Source organism: Paralichthys olivaceus, chromosome 14 (assembly GCF_024713975.1).
Source record: "Paralichthys olivaceus isolate ysfri-2021 chromosome 14, ASM2471397v2, whole genome shotgun sequence".
Taxonomy (NCBI): Eukaryota; Metazoa; Chordata; class Actinopteri; order Pleuronectiformes; family Paralichthyidae; genus Paralichthys; species Paralichthys olivaceus.
This window is the reverse complement of record NC_091106.1, coordinates 2,371,173-2,393,996: the sequence shown is the minus strand read 5'-3', so window position 1 is coordinate 2,393,996 and position 22,824 is coordinate 2,371,173. Positions and strand designations below refer to the sequence as shown.

The 22,824-nt window shown below is 39.0% G+C and overlaps 1 protein-coding gene across 5 annotated transcripts in view; it reads left to right on the top strand.

Moving 5' to 3' along the window:
- ltbp1 (latent transforming growth factor beta binding protein 1) overlaps nt 1–22,824 on the top strand; it is a 104,702-nt gene that overhangs the window by 13,894 nt on the left and 67,984 nt on the right. For all 5 annotated transcript variants that reach the window (XM_069538448.1, XM_069538453.1, XM_069538452.1 and 2 more), the window contains exons 3-4: nt 4,571–4,931; nt 17,854–18,005. In XM_069538448.1, the coding sequence (XP_069394549.1) occupies nt 4,571–4,931; nt 17,854–18,005 (513 nt within the window). The remainder of the gene's footprint in view (nt 1–4,570; nt 4,932–17,853; nt 18,006–22,824) is intronic.

Sequence of the window (22,824 nt, the reverse complement as noted above, 5' to 3'; positions counted from 1 at the left end):
AGACCTAAGTGTGGGGGGGGGGGGGCTCTCTGAGTGCCATGCTCAGCAGAGTTTGATCAAAAGGGCAAGGGCATCAGCATGACTGATCTCTTTCCTGTCCCCAGCTAACAAGTAAATTACCATCACTTAGTCTGTCACCCTCGTCACAGAACAGAGCTCTTATGTAGCTGACCTCAGTCTGAGAGAGGGAGAGTGAAAACTATTCGCAGAACAGATGGCAGCCTCTGTTCCAGACCAGAGAGGTTTGGGGGTGGGGCGGGGGAGATGAAAACTATTTACACTTGTTGGGAAAAAAAAGCAAAAAAGCTATGACCAAAGTGGAAAATTAGCCGTGGGGTTGTTTCAAAATGTGAAAATAACTCAGCTCCAGGGGGGAAAATACAACAATGATGTCACTTTTGAGGTAATTACTCTATGGAGGAGGTGTAACTCAACTGATAATAAATGATGAAAGTAGAAAGTCAGTACTTGGACACCTACTTTTTGGACTGAAGAAATTCCATACTGTTAAAGTGTGTTAACCTCACCACTCACACCTCACATGTATTGAAGAAGTTATTCTTTATACTTAATTTTTCTTGTTTCAAGGTTCTTCGGCAAAAAGAAACGAGTTGCCAGCAATAACATATATAGAATTAGACCTTGCTCACACCAGCAAAACATTTTTACAAATTGTAAACTGTCTCAATAACATGTATGCATGCATGTAGTAAGGTTTGCATTCATGTTAAAATAATGCTTTGTGAAGCATTGTAAAATGCAGATTTATGGATAGTGGGAATGCATTAGTAAGCATACACATCTGAAAGCTACTGTAGAAGCTACTGTAGAAGCTACAGTAGCCACAGCGGTGATGCCATAAGTTTACCACTGTTACTTGAGTGTTTTGGGACTGGCTGAAACCAGACTAGGTACAAACTTCTGGAGCATGTATGGGCGTGCCGTGGTAAGTTAAAGATTCAAGTGTTCAATCCTTTTGTACCATATAGACATCAACTTGGGGACTTGGTCATAGTTCAGTAATGAAATCCTACCACATTGTAGAGTGTCTCTCTTGCTGGGCTGCTGACAGCATCATCAGTCAGTGTTAACTTGCCATACCACTGTAGTTTCTGCTTTGGTTGTGCGCATTTCAGTGATGGGTGTGCAATTCCAGACTTGGAGGCAGAGCTAGGCAAACACCTGACACCGGAGCTGAGAGTGTCGGAGTGGCCAACAAAAATGAGTTGCACTTCCTGATGACATAATAGGAACTGTATATACTACTCACTCACTCACTCAATTTCTCACTCACTAAAGATCTTGTACAATATGTTGGGAACAGCCTCAGAGAGTGTGAGTTTGCCAGCAGATGTCTTAGTGGCTTAGTTTTCCATCAGTAATTATTTTCACAAATGTCAAAGCCACTAATTAGACTAATAAGCAAAATGGAGAGGTGACACACCCTCAGGAACCCCTGGGAGAGCCAGTCTCTTTCTGAGTCATTTCTCTTGCTAGCTAGACTGAGGAATGGATGCAGTCAGAGGAAAGTCTAGATGTGGGTGTGTGTTATCCTACATCACCTTCCTTTGTATGGTTTAACCAGCATATCTGTACATGCAAGTACATGTGCGTGTTGGAGTTGAGTATGTAAACTGCTGTATGCTGTCTGTAAGGGAGCCTTTGTAGTTGATGAAAGGAAGCCCCTATCATCAGCTGCCTGGGGACAGTAGGGCTTTGTGTAATTACAGGCTTTTTCTTGCTCCCCTGGGCAGATGCACACACACACACACACACACACACACACACACACACACACACATTCTGTACTTCCATCTACTAAATAATTATTGGGTCAGACTGGACTGGTTAATTGGTTAATTGTAAGTGACTGTTTATTTGTTCATTTGTTTTTGAACTGTAAACTAAATGATATGACTGTACTGTGCTAAAACACATTAATGGTGGTTACATTTCTCACCAAATCTATAAAAAAGAAATTAGCACGTCATGGGCTAATCATGGCTCATACCCATTTGGGATGTCATGAGACCCATGTCATGAGATTTACATTAAAATGAATGCCTGATAATGTGGGCAGATGAATTATTAGACTAGGGAAATGGTGTTTATAGACAAACTGTGGTCTGGTCTTAATGTAATTGCATAGCATTAGCTTTGGCACCTCCCTACAACACACGTTCTCTAAGATAGGCAGGCTACTGTGGTGGCTGCTTGCACACCTGGCTAACAGGCATTATTGATGGGGATGATGGTGTGTCACTCCTCGACATTTCATGTAGTAGAAAAATATGTATGGTAATTACCTGGCTTTATAATTTATTTGAAAATTAATTGACATTAGCCTTAACTAACATATTACCACTCAGAGACACCCCCCATCCCCTTCCATTCCCTCAACACAGAGAGCTCCAGCTTTAGGCCCAACTAAACTGGAGCCAACGGCTCAAACTAGGGACCACCATGGTCCTCCACAACACTAATGCCCACCTTAGTAGATTCTGAAGGTGAAAAGTCTTCCACTTCAAAAGAGTCCTCTGTGGCATAGTTGTCTTGTGACACTGTCACTCTCACATCTAGCCAAACTTCCCTCAGCCCTCATCCACCTGCCCAGTTTTAGCATTTTTCTACAGTGGGTGGAGTTAGAATCAGAGTTGGTTACACTTTATATAGGTAATTGTACATGGAAAGCATAGCAATCATTAAAGTTCACAATCTGTAGTTGCATTTTTTTCCTATAGAAATCGTTTATCATATGTATACTAATTTTACTAAATTTCAGTTCCATTGAAAATTACACAAATGAAATAATTTCAAATTGTAACTTCTATATTAATGATTAATTGTTGGGATGTATTTAAGTAATAGCACCCTGTTGTTGTCTTGTGTTAATGTCTGCACTGTATCTTGCTAAGGAACAAAGTATAGAACAAATAGACAGATTGACAACATGGGCAGTAAGCCATCAAACTATCTTTTTACATCATACACTCAACAGCTGATTATAACAAATTCATGGTCCTAATCTTTAGATTGTCAAAATAAATAATGAGAAATGTTGGAAAATACCCACTTAAATAGGAACTCAAGACCATAAAGGTTTGGAGTAACTTGGAGTCCTTCGGACGCTTTTAGATCCACACGTGATCGGCGTATATCCATACAACACAAGTGACTGGGGCATCCACAATACAGCCTCTAAATAATGCATTATCTGCCGCGAAACTCTTTATTTACTATGAATCGCCAGCACCAGTCCCCTGTGAGTCCAAGTTGCTTTGTTTACATCCCAGGCTTTCACTGGGGTGACGTCGCAGAGGCGCGCAGCCGCAGCACAGCTGACGATCAGCTGTGTTTGTTTACATGGAGTTTGCTGCTGCTAGTTTTGCGCAACATGGCAGAATACTTATCAGGTGCTTTACAGTACAGTATTTTTTTAAAGCAGCTGTGTCCTGGTGCTTTAATAGGCCAATTAAAACAGTTTGCATCAAACAGTCGACATTGACACTCTTTTACAATATGTTGAAGTACCAGTTGTTGCACCGTATTAAAGAAGCTCCAACTGCAACGTACTGGACTTCATCAATCATTGTACTATATAAGCTTCCAGTCTCTTGAGGCGCTGGTTTCATCTCTTGTTTGGTTCATGCATTAAGAGTTCCTTGTCTTTACCTCTGACGCGTGACTGACAATCCTTAACTATAACTTCCCACTGCTGCAACTCTTAGCTGCTAAAGCTAATATTTGCCTCATAGATCAAAAATTCACAGCTCCTAAAGTAATACCCTTAAAAGAATAACATTAAAAGGTAAATGGGATTTGTTGTAGTTCACCAACTGTCTTCCATTTACACTTAACAACTACCAAGCCATTGGCTGGCTACCTGTCTGAAAAGATGTTAAGTAATTAGCTGGATTGTTTTAGATTTAGACTCTCTACTCTGTTGACTGTGTTTTCTACTAAACTATTAAGGCTATTCTTAGTCAAGTCTGCCACGGGGCAGTAGAGCGGTTGTCCTCTAATCAGAAGGTCGGCATTTTGATCTCAGTCTTCCCACTTGGGCAAGATACTGAACCCTTAAATGCCCCTCATAGAAAAAAGATGCACAATAGATGCACCATAGATGCATGGATGTGTGTGTGAATGGGTGAATGGCAATAACCTGTACTGTAAAGCGCTTTGAGTGGTCATTAAGCCTAAAAAAGTGCTATATAAATACAGACTATTTACCATTACCATTACTGAGCCACATATGTCATAATTAATGCTGAGAATGTAGACAAAAAGAGACTGGGGTCTTGAATATTTTCTTTGTTCTTTTAATGTTTGATTAACTTTATAATGAGCACCCTCTACATACTGTAGTTGTATACCATGCAATGAGTAAATTAATAAGGTACAGTGTGTATGAGTGTGCATTTAAAATTGTGAAAATACAAGTCCAGATTATCCATATGCTTGCATACTTGTATGTGACCTTGTCATCACTCATTTTCATTCTCCATCCGTCTCTCCTTTCTCTTTTTCTTTTCCTCTTCTCTTTCTTCTATGTCTGGGTTTTGTGTTATAGCCAACTGCATCCCTCAGTGCCAGAACGGAGGAATGTGCCTCAGGCCTCAGCTCTGTGTCTGTAAGCCTGGCTCCAAAGGGAAGGCATGTGAACAGAAGACGGTGTCCACACACCCTTTTCCAGCACTGCCTGGGAATGAACCCACGAATGGACACACCACCGGTCACACGAATGGACACACCACTGGTCACACTAATGGACACAATGTAGTACCCCAACGGCCCATACCTCAGCAAGTGCCTCCCAGTGGGTACGCTTCTGCCCCCCCACCAGCTAGCAACATGGCTCAGATGAAACTAACCGTCAAGCCGTACCCTCAGCTTGTGCGACCACATTATGTGCAGCAACACATCCAACAGCAGTAAGTACTCCGCTTTGATTCAACTTTTTATTTGTTCAAAAAATGCTACTCTATACTGTCTTCCAGTTGAAAATCATATAGTTTCCCTAAATTACTCTGGGAAAAACCTTTAGAACCACTCAAATCATCTATTATCTGCTTATTAATATTCCCTTTGAAAATTCTTGAACAACTCTACTGTAAAAACTGGGGGGGGGGGGTTCAGCTTCTTGCTCAAGGGCACAGCACTGAAGAGAAACAGATTACCTGTTTGAGCATGGAGTGTATACAAGGGTTATAGATAGATCACTCCATAAAAGACCAGTCAAATATGCAGTATCATGGACTTATATCTTTTTTTCTTAAATGTATTGATAAGAATTCCATATTCAGGTCATGGGAACATCACTTCATTGAACATTGATGTACAGAACCGGCTGTGGGTTAGAGTTTAGCACAAAAAACGAACACCTGAAACCAGTCTCTAACCAAATTTGAGACCCAATCTTGACCTGAGGCTGTGGGTTAGTTTTTTCTTTTTCTAAATTAAAGTTATATTTTTTCTTTAGAAAGTTTTTTGCACATGTAAAATATAATTAATATGACTATGCTAATAGATCATGAACAAGGCCCATTACGAATGCACCATGCACCATAGTGAGTTAATACAATACAAGTCACTACAAAGGCAATCCATTAATAAAAATACCAGCTCTCAGCCATCCAACAAAAATATTTCCACTAAATAATTAATATATAGAACAATATGGAGCCATCAATGTATAATTGCGGCCAACTGTAATATATATAAAAGCACAGCTGCCAGCACAAAATGCTCTGAATGTTTATGCGAAGCATCTGGGCCTGTTGAGTAAAGCATCATGTTAAAGAACCTAACCTTTCTCTTGGTTCTTCACTTAATGGTATTTCTAGCAAATTAGGAGCATTGCCAAGTATAATACCAGCCTTCTGAATCAGATTCTTAATCCTATTTTTTTGATTAACTATAATACTGTTACTGCAGGATACTTAAGCATAAAGCTGCCACTGAGCATGATGTTTCGATGATCTGACCTTGTTTATTTTTCATTGCAAACCATTTTCATTCCAATATTTTCTTGTGGGTGGTATCCTGTCTGAAATGAATGCCGAGCATATTGAGGACAGCATAGAATAAGATGAACGAGGGGCTCTCTCTTTGCTCTCTCTTTGTCTCTTTGCTTTTCAACATGTTTGCAGCTGTCAGTTCATTCTGTCACTGCTGATGACTGGCCTGATTGCAATGTTAAAGTAATCCCTGGTCTAATGTTATCTTCCATAAAATGAATCCAACAATTCTAGGCATGCAGATTTGGGGAAAAGAGAGAGCTGGCATTCTTAATAGCACTGACCTAGTTTAAAATCATGAGTCTTGTGTTGTGGTCTTGACAGGGATTGATAAAAAGAGCTGTAACACTAACAAACCATTCAGTTCAAGGGTATTACTACACAAATAGCCAATACTTTATTCTGCATTTTTCTGCATCATATAGTTTCCCTTAAGCCTGGTAACAATGTATTGATTTGGAAAACACTGACTCAAAGGACTTAAATGTCCTGAGGATAGGAACCTGGGTTGCACCTGCAGTACTTTAATGGCTGTCCACTTCAGGTTCATATCAACAAGAGAATCCAGATGTGTGTGCTAAACCAGCCCAATGTGAAAACAAGTGACTCTTTCAGCTATAGACCTATACACTATGTCTAACATTGTTGCCTCACACCTTTTGGCAATTGTTGAGAGAGCATGTATTAGAAGAATCAGTCGTCCCGATTTTGTTTTTGCGTCACACCTAGACTAGATTTCATAGTTTTGATTTCTTACTGGTTTCTGGATGTTGACCTTGCCAATACACTTTCATTATCACCACACATCAGTGGAATAATGGTTAGAAGGTTATGATTAGTCTCTCCTGACAGTTTCATAAGTGGAGTTGAAATGTAAATCCTCCAGGGGTTAACTATTGGTTAATTTTGCACGCCGTTAGAACAGACAACTATAGAATACGCAATTGCATCAGACACAGTAAAAATTGCTGTGTAATTAATGTTGGGACACATCAGACAAAATTTGTGATATTAATGATTGCTATTTTGTTAATGAATCAGTGTCATATTCTGTGTTTTTAATGTACTTTTTAAATGTCAAGATGTTTTTTTTAATGCACTGCACAGGCAAAAGTAATTGCTTCCAGATCTGTGTCCTCGAAAGCTGCTCTCAATTTGGAGAAGGGATTTGTCTCTCACAAGGATCTATTCTCCAATTGGTCTGAGCAACAAAGCAGTTTTGTTATCTGATAGGATAAATAAATAGGAAAGTAATCCACAGGTAAGAGCCCTCTCATCAGAATATAGTATTGACTAAGCACAAAGAGGTTCTGGAAAGCATTTTTAATAGCTAACAATTTGTTCAGACTTCTTCATTTTTGGCACTTGATTATGTTGTAATTCAATATTTGCGCATCAATCCATTCTTAATAACTCATCATAAAAAAATGAAAACATGTTTTGGGAAAAATTGGGTAAAATCAAAACTAAAATCTTTTAAGAAAGTATTCAGACCCTTTTCTGGGGCAGTGTATAGAAGCTGAGTAGACTGTGCCGATGAAATGGGGCGAAGGTTTTGATGCTGACCAAAATTATCATGACATGCTGTAAATGTTCAAAAATCACTGAGACACAAACTATATATTTTTTTAGTATAAGGATGATAGTATTTTCATTACTTATTGAAGGCTGAAAATGTGTTATGTTTAGTGCAGACGTCAACCCCAAATGTCAGAGTGGGGACAAATTATCAGCTTGACAGTATCAACCAAATCATCCTGGTAATTAGGGTTGTTCGATATTATGGAAATATCTCGGTCCGTACTCACGTGGCGGCCATTTAATTTTCTTTGGCCCCACCAATGTGTAATAGAGTAAAGGCAGTCCAAACTTAACAGAAATGAACAGTGGACAGACATAAGAAGTTAATAAAGTTATATATCAACACATTCCCACGTAGCTAACATAAAACTCATCCTACATCGTCCGTGCTCCCTTGTGGCCCCCATCATCATGGTAATTAAAGAATAAACAGTACATATAACAATTGTGAATTTTACCATGGTATACCTTGAAACCAGTAATTGTTTAACCTGAGTCACTAATTCTGTGTAAGTCTGTAAACAAATCGTATTCACAATTGAGCAGGTCCAAAACAAGTGATAGTGTTTGGCTTAACAGAATTCATCATTCCTCCGGCAGCTGGAGGGGCCTGAGTGATAAGACTTTCCATGAGATTGAAATTGATGTTCTTCACTGAAATCCACTGACTTCCTCTGCAACACAACTGTTATTTTTTCCCTTCCCATGTTTATTCTGTGCCTCTGCCAGTGAAGCCAATATGTTAATGTCTATGGTTGCAATGGTATCCAGGTTTCTAATAGAGGATTTCTTTTCATAATGAATTGCGGCCAGTCAAGCTGTTTGTGTTTGATTCTGTATGTGTAAACAAGGGGTAAGGATTTAGGGACCCCGAAACAGTGTATGATATTTTGGGCTACCAACCTATGGACAAATAGTGACTAAACCACAAGCTTTAGTAAAACCTGTAACATAACAGTTACACTGTGGGTCCTTCTCCATACCATACTCAATTGTTTTTTTCTCACTTGTCAAGTGATGAATCATGAAGTACTTGGCCAGTACTAGAAGAAGAAAGGGTGCATACAAAAGGTGAAAGACAATGTCCAGGAAAAACGTTGTCTGTGTCAGCAGTAGGATGACCAATTGCATTGAGATATCAGTGGCAATTCCCATTTGGTTTGTGTGTGCTTATAAGGCTAGGGAGTGATGAAGAGTCCTTTACACATCATCGCCGTCCAGCCCATAAATCACCGCTGACAGAGTAATGTTATCGTAATGGCTGTCACTGTGTTTCAGCTGCAAGGGTCAAATGCTGCAGCTGAACCCTTGAAGGTGTGACAACTGGAAAAAAAGAGAGCAGACTTCCACAGGAATCAAAACGTACACTTGAGGTTTAATAAGTAATTACAGGAAAAGAATGCCCCTTCTCTCTACACAAAATTCAGTCTCTGACCCTTGAGAACCCCTCATCTTAGTTTAGGTGTTCTTCAGTGTTGATGATCTGAGGAAAAACAACTGTTTAATGCAATGAATGGCTGGAACTATTTGAGCTGCACTTAATGTAATATGTAAGGTATGCTACCCAAAATCAGCGAATGAAAGCTTAGATAGATAGACAGATAGATGTCATTGTCTGTGAGTGACAATACTTACATAATTCACATTAACAGTCCACATTATGTATCGGCAAAATTTTGAAAATGGATGTAAACTGAATGTGTATTCTCTTTTTTTAATATTTTCAGGGATGGTGCATTAAGACTGTTGAAATTGCAAGAAACTTCCAACATTAGAACAGTACATTTATGGGGAAAAAATCTTGGATATTCTCTGATAATATAAAGTCACAAATTTACTAGAAAAAACACATAACTCAGAGAACCACCTGCAGTGGTTAACCTAAACAAATTAGTATTCTTTGCAATTAGATTCAGCAAAAAGGAAATACTTGTGATGTAAGCCCAGAATCTGTCATAGTTGGAAGTGTGAACTTAAATGCATAACACATTGATAAAGTGAAGATTTATTGGGGAGATGAGGGTTCTGGCAGGTGAATGCTGGGGGCAAAGATAGAAAGGCCGTTTGCAGGATGGAGCCAAAGAAAACTAAGCTGTGAGTGGAGTGGGATGACGGCCAGCAGGCAGAGCAGTGAGCTGGGGACAGACTAAAGAGGCAGGGGCATCCAGTGGAGATGAGCTGGTTATGGACTTGTATGGCAAGATGGCAAATAATAAACTGTGATATTGTTGCATCTGTCTATTGCATTGTAGTTCCTAATGCAAAAAATCTCATGGATTCCTCTGCAAATGTATGAGTCTCCATTAGATTGGACTGTAAACACAGCACAGAGGCAGTCTAAAGGAAGAGCAGACTTTTCTCCTCGGGAAACATTTAGCCCTTTGTGACCAGTGCAATACTGTTGTTTGCTCTACTGAACCCCTCAAATATCTGTTCATCTTTGTAGTAATAAAAATGATAATCACGTAGAGTACATCAAACAATGACAGATCCTTGCCAAACTATGTCATGGTTCTCACATTCTAAGAGAGCCATGTTTCTCTGATCCCTACATTTAAGAAGTCAGACAGCCAGTTACTGGGAACAGAGCTTTGACATACAGTGTCTTCCTTTCCCTTCATAAAGTCTGTCTGCCCTCAGTTGCAATATTGCTAATACGTGAGAGTGCTCTGGTGAGGTTCAGTGGGTTCGGTAGACCAGAGTATGTCAGCTCTCGTGGGGAAGAAGACTTGGACGACTAGAGCGCAGAGGTCGGTGGTGGATTGTGATTGCGGCCAGAGCAGTTAAGACCGAGACTGAACAGATTCAGCCGCCCTCACACACACATATATACACCTCTCACTCCCTCAACCCTAACTGACCAATGTGTTTATGCAGAAATGAGTAAAATCTCCTCTCTGATATTTAAGACTAGCAGTCTCTTGTAACCATCCTTGGACACTCTCCAAACCCATCTGACTTTTTTCATTTAAAGGTGCAGTCACTGCCAGCACACACAGTCATGCCAGATATTTTGTTGAGACTGGAGTAAGATCTTATGTTTATACCTTCTCACTTGCCGTCACTCTCTGTCTCACATCTCTCTCTCAAGTTTGAGTCTCTTTGCTGTTGCCAGATTTAGGATCAAGCCTCTGTAGATCTAGATGTTAATCTAATGCCATAATATTTTGTGTGCATACATAAAAAATGATACTATCACCCCTGACTGCTTTGGCTTTTTGCTAAAATTAAATATATCAATATACTGCAGACTTGCACACAATTCTGCATCTCTGACTATAACAGCCTCACAGTCTTTAGAGGTTTGTTCCTAAACTCACACCAAAAAAAACAAGGTGAAGTAAAATACAAGATGTATAATTACTGTAGGTTGACCTGTACCAGATGTGGGCAGACATTAAATGTTACGGTAAAAAAAGCAAGTAAGGTAAGCCAAACAGAGGCTATAGTCACACTATGTTAAAGTTTTAAACCAGCATTTTTAAAACAAAACAAAGTTTAAGCTTCTTATCAGAAGTAACCTCCATCCTACTAACATACGTGAAAATGTACACTAGAGCAGGAAGGAGATTGTCAGTTTGCTGTTGGTTGCTTAGTTGCAGAAAACACTATATAAAATGCAATGGCAAAAAGTAGAAGCAGGGATTCCTTTTCTTGGAGAAACAATGTGGTGGTACTCTTTGTTAGAAATGGTTTGCATTCAATGCTAGAAGATTCAGTAATTTGACTGATAAGAATCCAATCAAGAAGTGAATGTGGGTGTCATTTATTTCAAAAGTCTCAGTTTCTGTGTATCCAGACTAAAACACCAGCCTGGAGTTGTCAAGTTAAAATGTGTCCAGAATTGTTTGCAAAGTTTTCAATTTTAGGGGGGGTTAACATATGGAATGTAATATGGACGTATAGAGTAAACTTAGCAGAAGTGATGTGTTTAAACTAAAACCAGAGGCTGAGAGAGGTGACAGCTTGACATATTTGGGATGTAAGTGGTCTCTTTCCTGATTCTCAACACTCTCTTGTCTAAATATATAACACAAGTTAAAATTAAACCTCATTGCTTCGTATTGGGAAATTGTGTCACTGCAGTAAATTTGGTATGAACCATCAATATAGAGTTCCAGAAGTGGGCCATCTGCTACCTGTATATCATTGGCCGCATACTGTGGCTTTCAGTTGTGCAGCTGCTTTCAAAGAGGAACACCAGAGGTGTGTCCCAACTCTTGGCAGGTTTGAAAATATGAAGTACTTTCCCACTGGAAGTTAACAATGCTCAAAGCTGTCAGTATGAATACTAACCCCTTTTAAAGAAAGAAATCCAATAGTTCAAACTTGTATTAGCTCCATTTTGGTGCTTTGTTTTGTTACAATAGATCTGTATCAATCCTGAGTAACAGAGAGATGCCACCGTTTTATTCATCACCACTCATCAGTCTGTTTACAGGTGCTGGAGAGTAAGACTGCATATGAGAAATGCTGCATGAAACCTTTTGTGTCTCCAGAGGGAGCTTTTTGAAGTGTTATCTGACCCTAATGAGATATGTCTTGTCAAAGGTTATTCAAGACTACACCTGGATCTCCAACCAAACTGACAGTAGTTGAGTTGCATTGTCAATAATTTATGTCTTGACAATTAAAATGATTGATGGAAGGGGAAAGATGATATCTCTGTTGCATCAGTATTCAGTCTGTTATTTTAAACTGTCCATAGTGGGTCTAACAATGGAATGTGAGTGAAAAGCTAGTGGCTAAGCCCAAGTGTGTGGTCTACCATGGTTTATATTTGGTGCCTTGGGGAAATAACTAGTCTAGCTTATTTGATAAATACATAAACAGAAATAGGGGAGAGATGTGCTACTAATATTTTTTGGTGAGTGAAGTTCGGTAGAGCAGGAAAAAGATCTCAGTGCAGCAAGTAGCACGTTGTTTGGAAGTTGCAAATATTTTCTGGGAGGACACGCTGTGAGACACACCAATACACGACCACTACTAAACGTGTTTCTGTTTTAATGTTCACAGTTTTAACTTCATGCGTATTTGTCCTTTTACACACACACAAGAGTCAACAAGACAGGGAATCGAAGCTGAAATATTTTTTGTTGTCACCATATAGCAAAAACACATTGAAATGAATGACTTCTTACATGGTTAACTGAAGCTTACTGTTTGGATAAGTGAGCAATCAGCTATGACCTCAATGACAATGTTAATTAAAAACATATGATCTATATCTGAATATAAATACTGCCACCTCTCACATCCAAATAACATCAGATGCCAGTGTACATTTTGTACTTGCACATGCACAAGCATGTTTACACATACAATTACCCACATATTGAACACATGAGCACACATTCATGAATAATTGTCATGAGACTATCCAGAGGGTTTTAACGAAGGACATTTGTATGACCATATCATAAAAGTGCACGTCATACTCACAGTAATACCTGTGATAACATAACTGGATCTCTCACATATCCTTTACATGGCTACATAACCCAAACAGAAAGAGCTGTTTAAGAAAGAACGGTCACAGCAGAGCTATTAACAAGGGTATCACTTTGTGTCTATTTATAGTGTAGCATGGGAGCTGTCATATGAATAGGATGAAAATATGTCCATTTGACAAATGACTCTTCCTCTGCGTTTATTAGCGCCTCTCTGTGGCTCTGCACTCTCCTTGTATCCTCCATGATAACCTGGAGAAGGCCATGTCATTTTACAATCAGTGTTTAATCTTCAATATGAATATGTTCTATTCAATGTATTCTTGAACACATTCTTTGGTTCATTTGACTAAATCGAGAAGATAAAGGATGTGAAACAGTATATATCTGGGCAGTAAATAGGGAGCCACATCTTTACTTTTAAATTGAGGATATCGAGGATGCCTAGAGGTTCCGATCACTAACAGCTGAACAAACAGGGATGAGCACACATAGTATTCAGCATAATCATGCTGACCTTTATTTTTACCACAAGCCCATGCCAGGATCCAGGGGCTCAAATAGACTTACTATTTTTGCTATGCTAAAGTAGTACACAAGCAGTCCCATCTGGCTATATGCCAAAACAAAGTCTCAAAGTTTAACTGTTGATGGTCATTGTCTTGATGACCTAAGCTTCTTTTTAATGTGATAAGATTTTCCTTTCACATTTTTGGTGCTACTAAGTTTGCATTATGATTTAGAAAAATGAGGTGTGTTTTTAAAACAAACCAGCTTGCATGAAGTGTTGTCCGACTGTCAGGCAGCAATATATGTGTGTTTTTGCCTGTGTGGGCTCTGTTGCATATCCTTTTCAATTGCCCTGTTTCGGGTTAATAAAGCAGAATAGAAGTGAACATACTCAGTTAGCTATGGTAATTCTAGCCTAGGACTCTGTAGCATTAGCAGAGGAAATGGAGAGAGTGAAGCTCTATTTGAACAGTTTGGAAATGACAACTAGATTTGTTATTTGTCTTTCTCAGAAGGAGAGCGAGTCGTTCAATAACCAGAGGGTTGGTGGTTCAAACCCAGTCTCCTTGTTTCACATTCCAAAGTGTTCTCGGGCAAGAAACTGTACCCCAAATTGCCCCTGCCTGCTGTGTCAGCAGTGTTTGAGTCATATGTGATAGAAAGTATTGAATATAGATGCCCTGTATGGCTGTATGTGTAAATGGAAAAAAATGGTAAAGCACTTTAAGAGGTCATCAAGACTAAAAAAAGCACAATTTACGTATAGAAATGTTTTATTAATATTTAAGATCCATACCACCACTCCGAACTCTGGGTCCCATTCTTGTCCAGCTGATTGAATCCTTTTTTTACGTGAAATACAGCCACACTAATGGGGACTTTTATAGTTCGTAATACTATATAAGCTGACTTCCTTCTTTGTCCCTATAATAATAACTACAGTTATTACACAATAAACCATGACTATGGATCATATTAAGCTGCTGTACAGATGATCTATGGGGTCATATTTTCAACAAGTTGAGTCTCCAACAAACATGGTAAAGGTTGTAGCCTCAAAGACATTAAAATCCAAAGTTTCACTGAGTGAGTTTCTACTGTCAAAGTTAACACTTATCAATCAATCAAATTTTATTTGTAAAGCCCATATTCAGAAATCACACATGGTCTCATAGGACCAAGTGGAACTAGAGGGTCAGGGCTCAGCTGTCCATAAAACCATATTTTTACTCTGCTGCCTTGTAGCATGACAGGCCACATTTTGTGCTTAGGTTTAGAATGAACATGACTCATTGCCTTGGTAGCAGCATCTGAGGACCAGGAGTAATAGATAGTATTACCTTTGCTTACCGATATCCTTAAAATAAGAAGCATCAGGGCATCATGCTGTCTTGTCTCTCAAAGCTTCAACACAAACCCTCAGCCCACTAAATCCTGGGTTTAAAAGCAGCCAAGCAACTGAATGGTATGCAATGCCTTCACTTTCTGTTCCATGCCATCTGTCTAATGGAGCACAAAAGAAAGATTTATCATACACTGTCTGGAAAGTAAAGAATGCCACATTTCATAGGATTCAAACTCAGTGTATCAGGTGTATCTTTGTCTTTGTTTGATATTTTGTCAATGAAACACCACTCAAGCTTTGGGTCGGAGTTGACCTGTCTGAATCAGTTTCTTCAGAAATTGTCCATTACAAGTTTGAATGTTACAGGATAGGGCTGTAATGATTCTCGAACCAAAACCGAAATCGCAGTCCAGACGTACACAGTTTCGGTTCAAGATACACTAAGACAGAAATGACGCGTCTCCCTGTCCAACCTCACACGCTGCCACAGCTGCAGGTGTAGCCTGTTGCATGTGTGTGTATGTGTGTCCAATCACACCCCCATCCAATCGCAACATGAGACCACAACCCCACGTAATCTGAACCAACACAGAAGTGACTAGTAGCTTTTATTTAATTTTTTTTATAGAGAGCCTTTCTAGTCTCGATGACCACTCAAAGCACTTGACTGTACTGTTTATTTTGCCATTCACCCTTTCACACACATACAATGCATCGATGGGCAGCACTTTTTCTATGAGGGGCAATTCGGGGTTCAGTATCTTGCCCTAGGACACTTCAGCATGCAGATGAGGAAGACTAGGATTGAACTGCCAACCTTCTGGTTAGGGGAATACCGCTCTACCCTTAGCCACATCTGGATCTTCCTCCCAACTCCTCTGTTGCAGCCACCTGATTTTGTAGCACTATGCACTGCAAAACCACAACATCATCTGAATATCTTGAAAATCCCTTTCACATCTTTTCCATTGGGCTTTCCATCGCTGCCACCTTGGTTTTTATAGCAGCTTTAGAGTGTTCTCTTTTGGCAGCTTTTATTACTAATTTAACAGCAGACTTTTCAATTTCAAGCTCAGCCTGAATCTCATTCTTGAAAATAGCAACCAAATCTGCTTGAAGCTATGACAGGACCATATCACGTTTTTTTCACCTACTTGACCCCTTGCTCATTAATGTCCCTTAAGCACAATTAGTGTGTCCAAAATAGTATTATCTGATGTACCATTCCAGTTTCTGTGGTAGCTCAGTAATCCTCTGAATTGCAACCCTCAGTATAAAAGTCAAAATGTTATTGATTTACTTGCTGACATAAAAATGTTGGCTTAGTTTGGTTTATACATTTTGCAGTTACATCTTGAAAGGAATTTTCATGAACTAACAAATGATAACAAGTTGACATCAGCATTTCAATCCACAGACTTTGTGCTACACTCTGCTCTTCTTTTTCACTGGACCAATGTTGAGTCTGCTGCGCTAGGTTTTATTTCACTTGGGCAAACATTTATCCTTGCAGACAGACAGCAGACATGTGTGAGATCAAGAAAATACCTCTGAAGATGTTACTGCTAAATGTATAAACCAGGCTAAGGCTATGTCTGAAATCACTCCCCTGTTCTCTCATTTACCACTCAATAGTGGATGCAAGCCTAAAGCATAAAACACACGTGGACACGGGTTACTACTGCCTCTGGTTTTCTGTTTGTGTTTGCCATAATACTTCACATGAGTGCATTTGTTAATGCTGTCAGGGTGATAAATGACTGTCCTGTAATTTGCACTGTACTTAGAGGACATATTCTTTGAAATGACTATATAACAGACCCTCCATCGTTGGGAAGTTTTTAAGCCCAGAAGTCTGGTTGAGGGCCCAGTCTGATAAGAGGGGAAAGGAGTGGTGAGAGGAAGTGGAGGATAATGACGCTGGTCTTGAAGAACTTGAAGAATTTGGGAACACTTGAGGAAGCAATGTTATTTCCAAGGATCATTGTGTGGATAGTGTGGTGTTTTTCGACACTAATCACTACCTGTCTTCATCTAAATTCTTAAGCATATTTAGTATTATCACAAAGTGCTGAGAGCAAAGATACCAAAAATACTCAAAACGTACACATCCCCATATTTGGTATCTATTAGGAAAACAGGAACTATTTTAATATCTTAACGGTCCAGACCATGAGTATTTGGACATTTTCACTAGATTATTCTTCGTGCTCTGTGCTTCAAGAATGGATCCTATGTTACAGAGCCAAGGTTCAGGCTTATTTTAACTAAGTTTACAATCATATGAACAGGCTGCCCATAACTGTGGGAGATACAGCCCTTCTATCACATGATGCCCACATTCAAAAGAATACAAAACGAAAGATATACATGTAGTTAAAAAACCCAAAACAATACATTTAATATCACCTGAAAACTCTGTTACTGTGACCCACGGACATCAGCAGACTCTTTGTATATTCCTGTCCAGTCTTTTGAAGAAGGTTGATTTATTTTTTATCAGTCCATAGTTTGAACTGTTTTTAAACTCCATTTTCTAGTTTACTAGACTCACTTGCTTTTTTAGGAAGCGCCCAACTGATGTTTTGCAAATTAGTTACATTTGATAGCTGTGATGGGGCTTTGCTTTTTTAAGCCTCATTATCTTCTTCACTAACATAACCTCTCTTAACTCTTAGTCAACCCTGAGACCCATGTTTTATTTTTTTTAAGTGAATTAACATTGAAAAAAACCATTGCTGCCCAACAGACTGTTGGACTGTTAAACGCCTGCAGTTTGACACTGCATTCAAAGGGATATGTCTCATACACTGTCACAAGACTTCATTGTATTGTCCAATATTGTTTTGTTAAATTAACTGTGTTGTCATTGTGCACATGCATTGTCTTGTCATTTCTGTTTTTTCAGAACTCTGTATTTATTTTAATTGTTTGCACTCTTTCCCTCCAGCATCCGGTCCATGCCCATGCACCCAGTTCAGAGCCAGCAGTATGTTATAAAGCCCAAATACTACCACACACACACTACACACACACAGACACATGTTCAGTCCCAACCAGAGAGGCCAATCCCCCTAAGAGTTGGACACAGCCCCTTCCACGGTGAGTAACAATTGGAAAATTCTAATTAATGGCTTTGGAAAGTTATTTATAAATGTGTGTTCTCCTATTAGTCTAAAATTTCCTGTGCTTCTCTAAAACTATATTTCAAGCTCAACATATACAATCCATGATAGCATTGAATGCTTGTATCATTGTCAAATATTACTTTGCTTACTTTTACTTAAGTTGACTTACTGTCGAACATTAACATAATACTAAAGGAGACATGATTTTCATTGTTTCATCAATCAATCAATCAAATTTTATTTGTACAGCCCATATTCACAAATCACAATTTGTCTCATAAGGCTTTGTTACATGTCTCTACATGTCTCCTGTCTTATTAATTGTGTACAGCATAGTTAGAAATGCTGTTGCTGCAGACCGCCTTTTGTGTGAATAGGATCTTGGTGTCCACTGAGTTAATGTGTTCTGCATAGACTTGCACTTGCTGGGTTTTCATTTTATCTAATGTGTTGTCCACATATTTAAACCAGTGGCTCAGTTCTGTTCAGGGCTCAGGGCTCTGCTTTCTTCTCCTTCCTTCTAGTGGTTGGCCACAGTCAGAGGTACTGATTGGCCTGTTTGCATGGCTGGCCTTTTCAATATTGAATACCTAGGACCAGCAGTCAGTCGGAACTGAAGAAGACTCATGGATGAGAAAGGAAAAATCTTTTACAAGTCCAGTTGTGCTTGTTCCAACTTTTCTTGTGTTTTCACCTAAATGTTTTATCTAATTAATTTTCATGACAAACATCAGTTTACAGTTCTGCTCTGTATCAAGAAAGTTTTTAGAAAAGCAACATCTGCAAATATACTTTGAAATAGTTCAATAAGAGGCTCTGTCACACATGCACATCTCCATCTAGAGTCAGAGCAGTAGCGCAGAGTGCTGTTCAGCAGGTCAAGCATCAAGCTCAGAGGACTGGCCAAGGGAGAAATCTTGGGAATCCCTGGTAAACAGTTGTATATTCTTGGGAAGCAATCACTGAAATTGCAGGAAACTTGAGTTTGTCCACCATTGCACACACCACACACACACACACATACACACAGCTCATCACATCTGCTCTGACACTGACAAAATGGGGAGACTATGGAGCTTGCAGTTGGGTAATAACAGGATTTGTTCAAATTGCAGCTCCAGCAGTAATGGCATAAAGACTTAAGCATTGCCTGCTGCTTGAAAACAAGGCCGACTCCACCAAATAGTGATTTCCCCCTATAAACTTCTCACATGGTTTCATTTCAATAAATGTTAAAATTACCTAATATCTCACCAACAACAATGGATGAGAAGAGTTGTCTGAAGCTGAAACAGATTGTATCAGAACTGGTGCTTTTTTACATTCCTCTGCCATTATAGAATATTGTATCAGTCACAGCAACTAAACCTGGACTTTTACTTCACATTTTGCTGCTGATACTTAAATAAACATCTTTCTAAGTAGTTAGTTCATGTTGGACTGGATTATGTTTACTGAATTTGTACAGTTATTTACCATGCACAGTGTAGTGCAGGGCAGATCAATAATAATAATAATTATTATAATTAAGTATTTTGCACTTGTAAATGAAAGTTAAGGTGCAGTATGTTAATGGTCATACATACTCCAAAGATGAACTGAAGCAGACACAAAAAATATTTTAAGAGGTTCAACTGTAGGGGTGAGATTGTTTGTTGGTCCAGGTAGCCTGAGAATTCTTTGTCAAACTGGAGGAAAGTGCAAAAACACTCACAGAACCATCATGTTGGACTCCATAAGCAATGAGTGCGTCTGTCAGCATGAGCAGAAACCATACGTTCTTCCGACAGATCCCATTGTTTTCATACACTCACATTTTTATGAGACACTTTTCATATGCGAGCTGCATAAACCATTTAGAGAGCAAAGTTAAAAAAAATTGGACCAACTTTGGCAGTTCTTACAGATCAACAACAGTCATAATTCACAGCGTGTGGTTTGTTATTGCGGCTTGTCATAAATTCAAGGCCAAAATCGAGCGTCAGACTCCTGTATGCATCTATGAATAAGTCAATATTTTTCAAAGAATCTGTAGACTGTAGTTTGAGTGGTTATGCCTCTGGCCACAGCCAGACAGACCAACTGAGGGTTATTAATGGGGAGGTCAGCAGACAGAACCGTGTTAGTGCTTGGCGTTGCAGTGCTCGAGAAGACCCAGACCTTGCCACAGGTCAAAATAACTTCTTTGGCTCAGTTTAATTTCAGCTAACAGTAAGTAAATGCAAATGAAATGGACAGACATCAAAGTTAGAAAGGGAAATGAGACACAGATGCATACACAGCAGGGAGAGGGCAGCCACCAAAATTTCCAAATCATTCACATTCTGACATTTGTAGGGAAACCATAGAGAAATTACTGGTTTTATATATGGCTTCCAAATAAATATATAGCAACGCTTGTCTTATTTCAAGACTTGCCTTATTTGAAGTATTGTACATGGTCAAAGTGTACGGTGCAAACTCACCAGAGTGGCCTTAGATACTCCATGGGTGTTTATACTGAACCAGTACTCCATTCCAAATGAAAGACCACAGTATTTGCCATAGTGTGACAAAAATATCTAATTACAATTTGTCTGACCAACATTGTGATTTCAATAACAAGTGTTTTCTATAAATTACTGTCCAGGCCTGTACTGGTTGTCTACATTGTATCAAATATCTACCAAGTGTAACTACAAATATATAGTTTCCACATGAACAGGATCTGGTCAAATGATACAGTTGCTTGCCTGGAAAGGTTGACAGTGGTTTTTCCAGGTTTTATTTTTCAGTCAGTGAAAGAAAAGTCAACATCAAAGTAAACATATGCTATGCATCAAATATCATTGAAAACATTTGAATTATGTATCAGATTAATCCACATTTACATATCTGATGTGTCTCATGTCCAGATGTGATGACCTACATTTACACCACATATCTTTATTTTCATGGGCTTCATGCTAAGTTAGTTTCACTTTAATTACATAACTGTACATAACCAGCACAAACACTTTAATGTATCATGTTGAAGAACCATAAGAGAGAAGATTTTTTTATTATCTTTATTGCCCCTCCGTCTCTCACACAGATTATTCAGTGGTTGATCAGGGACCATACAAACACTACAGCAGCTCAGTGTGTCTTGTATTTGATGTATAGAGACCTTGTTGCTTTAATGAGACAGAGAACAGCGGCTCATTTCAGTGCCATTTTAGTGTAACTTTAGCTGCCAGAGAACACAGACGATGGATGTAGTAAGAAAATCTGACAATGAGCATATGTTTCCACACACAGACATAGTTACACTATTGCAGAATAAAGATTTTATCTGTATTCCAGAGAGACAGCTGCATTTACACCTTTTTAACATCTGGCTAGAATGGATCTCAAATTGCAGAGGTGGTTCGGGCAATCCCTCTTGAAAACTTCTTGGATGCATGCAAACTTTGCTTTAATGAGATCAGATAGCTGTCTGACCTGCCTGTGTAAATGGGGTCTTAAGTTCAGCTTCAACATAATAATGTAACTTAAGTCTAGCCCACAATATTCTCTGAATGTTTAACTCTTACATACAAACTGCTGAAGTGACATAGATCCTTTCACTCAAAAACAACTGTAAAAAGAGACAGGCCTGTACTTGTTTGACTGGTGGTTCCAATACGAACTGTGAGAATATGACAGTGACACCTTCTGAATACTTTGCATTCTGTCATTGTCTTGGCTTATATTTTGAGAGTGAGAAAAGTTTAAATATTTGTTAGGGTGTTAATCTGGATATAAATTTGAATAAGCATTTGGAACCCCTAAATAAATTTAAAAAACACTTTGTCTGGAACACCTTAATAAGGTAGTTCCTCCCTTTATTTTCAAACAACTTTAGTTCTAGGCGTCATACATTCTACACGATGATGAAACTTTCCTCTGAGATTCTGCTCCATATTTTAGATTACTTCATCACATAATTTCAAGCAATGGTGGTGCTGTCAGAGAGTGAAGGGAGAAAGAGATGAACGGATGGTTGCCAGTCAGCTGATTACAATACAGCCGGAAACATCAAAACAAAAACAGGATGTATCACTCCACAACTTTTCATAAAGATGGCACCTGAAAAGTTAAATAGACTGTAGAGACATAACCGGGCATCTGAAAATGTTTTCCCCTAACTTATGGCAGATGTCCAGAATTACAATGTTGGTCCAACGTTTCAACATATGGTTTTTGGCACACATGCAAAATTAAAAAAACTAAAATACACTGCTGTTGTACGCCTCCGCCAACCAGTGCAGTTCCTGTACATATTTCTACATACTTTCTACCAGATTCATATAAAGGCCACTGTTACCTTTACCTTTACCTTTACCTTGACAACTGAAAAATAATCACTTTATTTTTGAGTCCACTCTTTGATACTATGGACACTGCAGTAACTTTTTCAATCTAATTATGTCATATCAAAGCAATTCAGACATTGTTCCTTCATTGTTAAACACTCAAACACTATCAGCAAGTTGTTTAACTAGAAATAGCACTTAAGGCCACATTAATGTAAAAAGCATGGCAGATTTTTGCAAAGCAGGCATTCAGTGCTACACTTTGTGAAAGTAGCAGACCTGTTTGTGCTTCTAAAACAAGAATCCCCACAGCCTTTTTGTCAGCCCTGTCCCATGTGACAAACAGCCTGTCTGCACTTTGCTTTGGTGCCACATCTGGGAAACGTATTCCCCTTGTCCCCCAGCGATGCTTCGGCTCTCCAACATTACCAAAACACCTGCAGACAAATGTTTCTAGTGTTAGCCCTGACTGAAGGT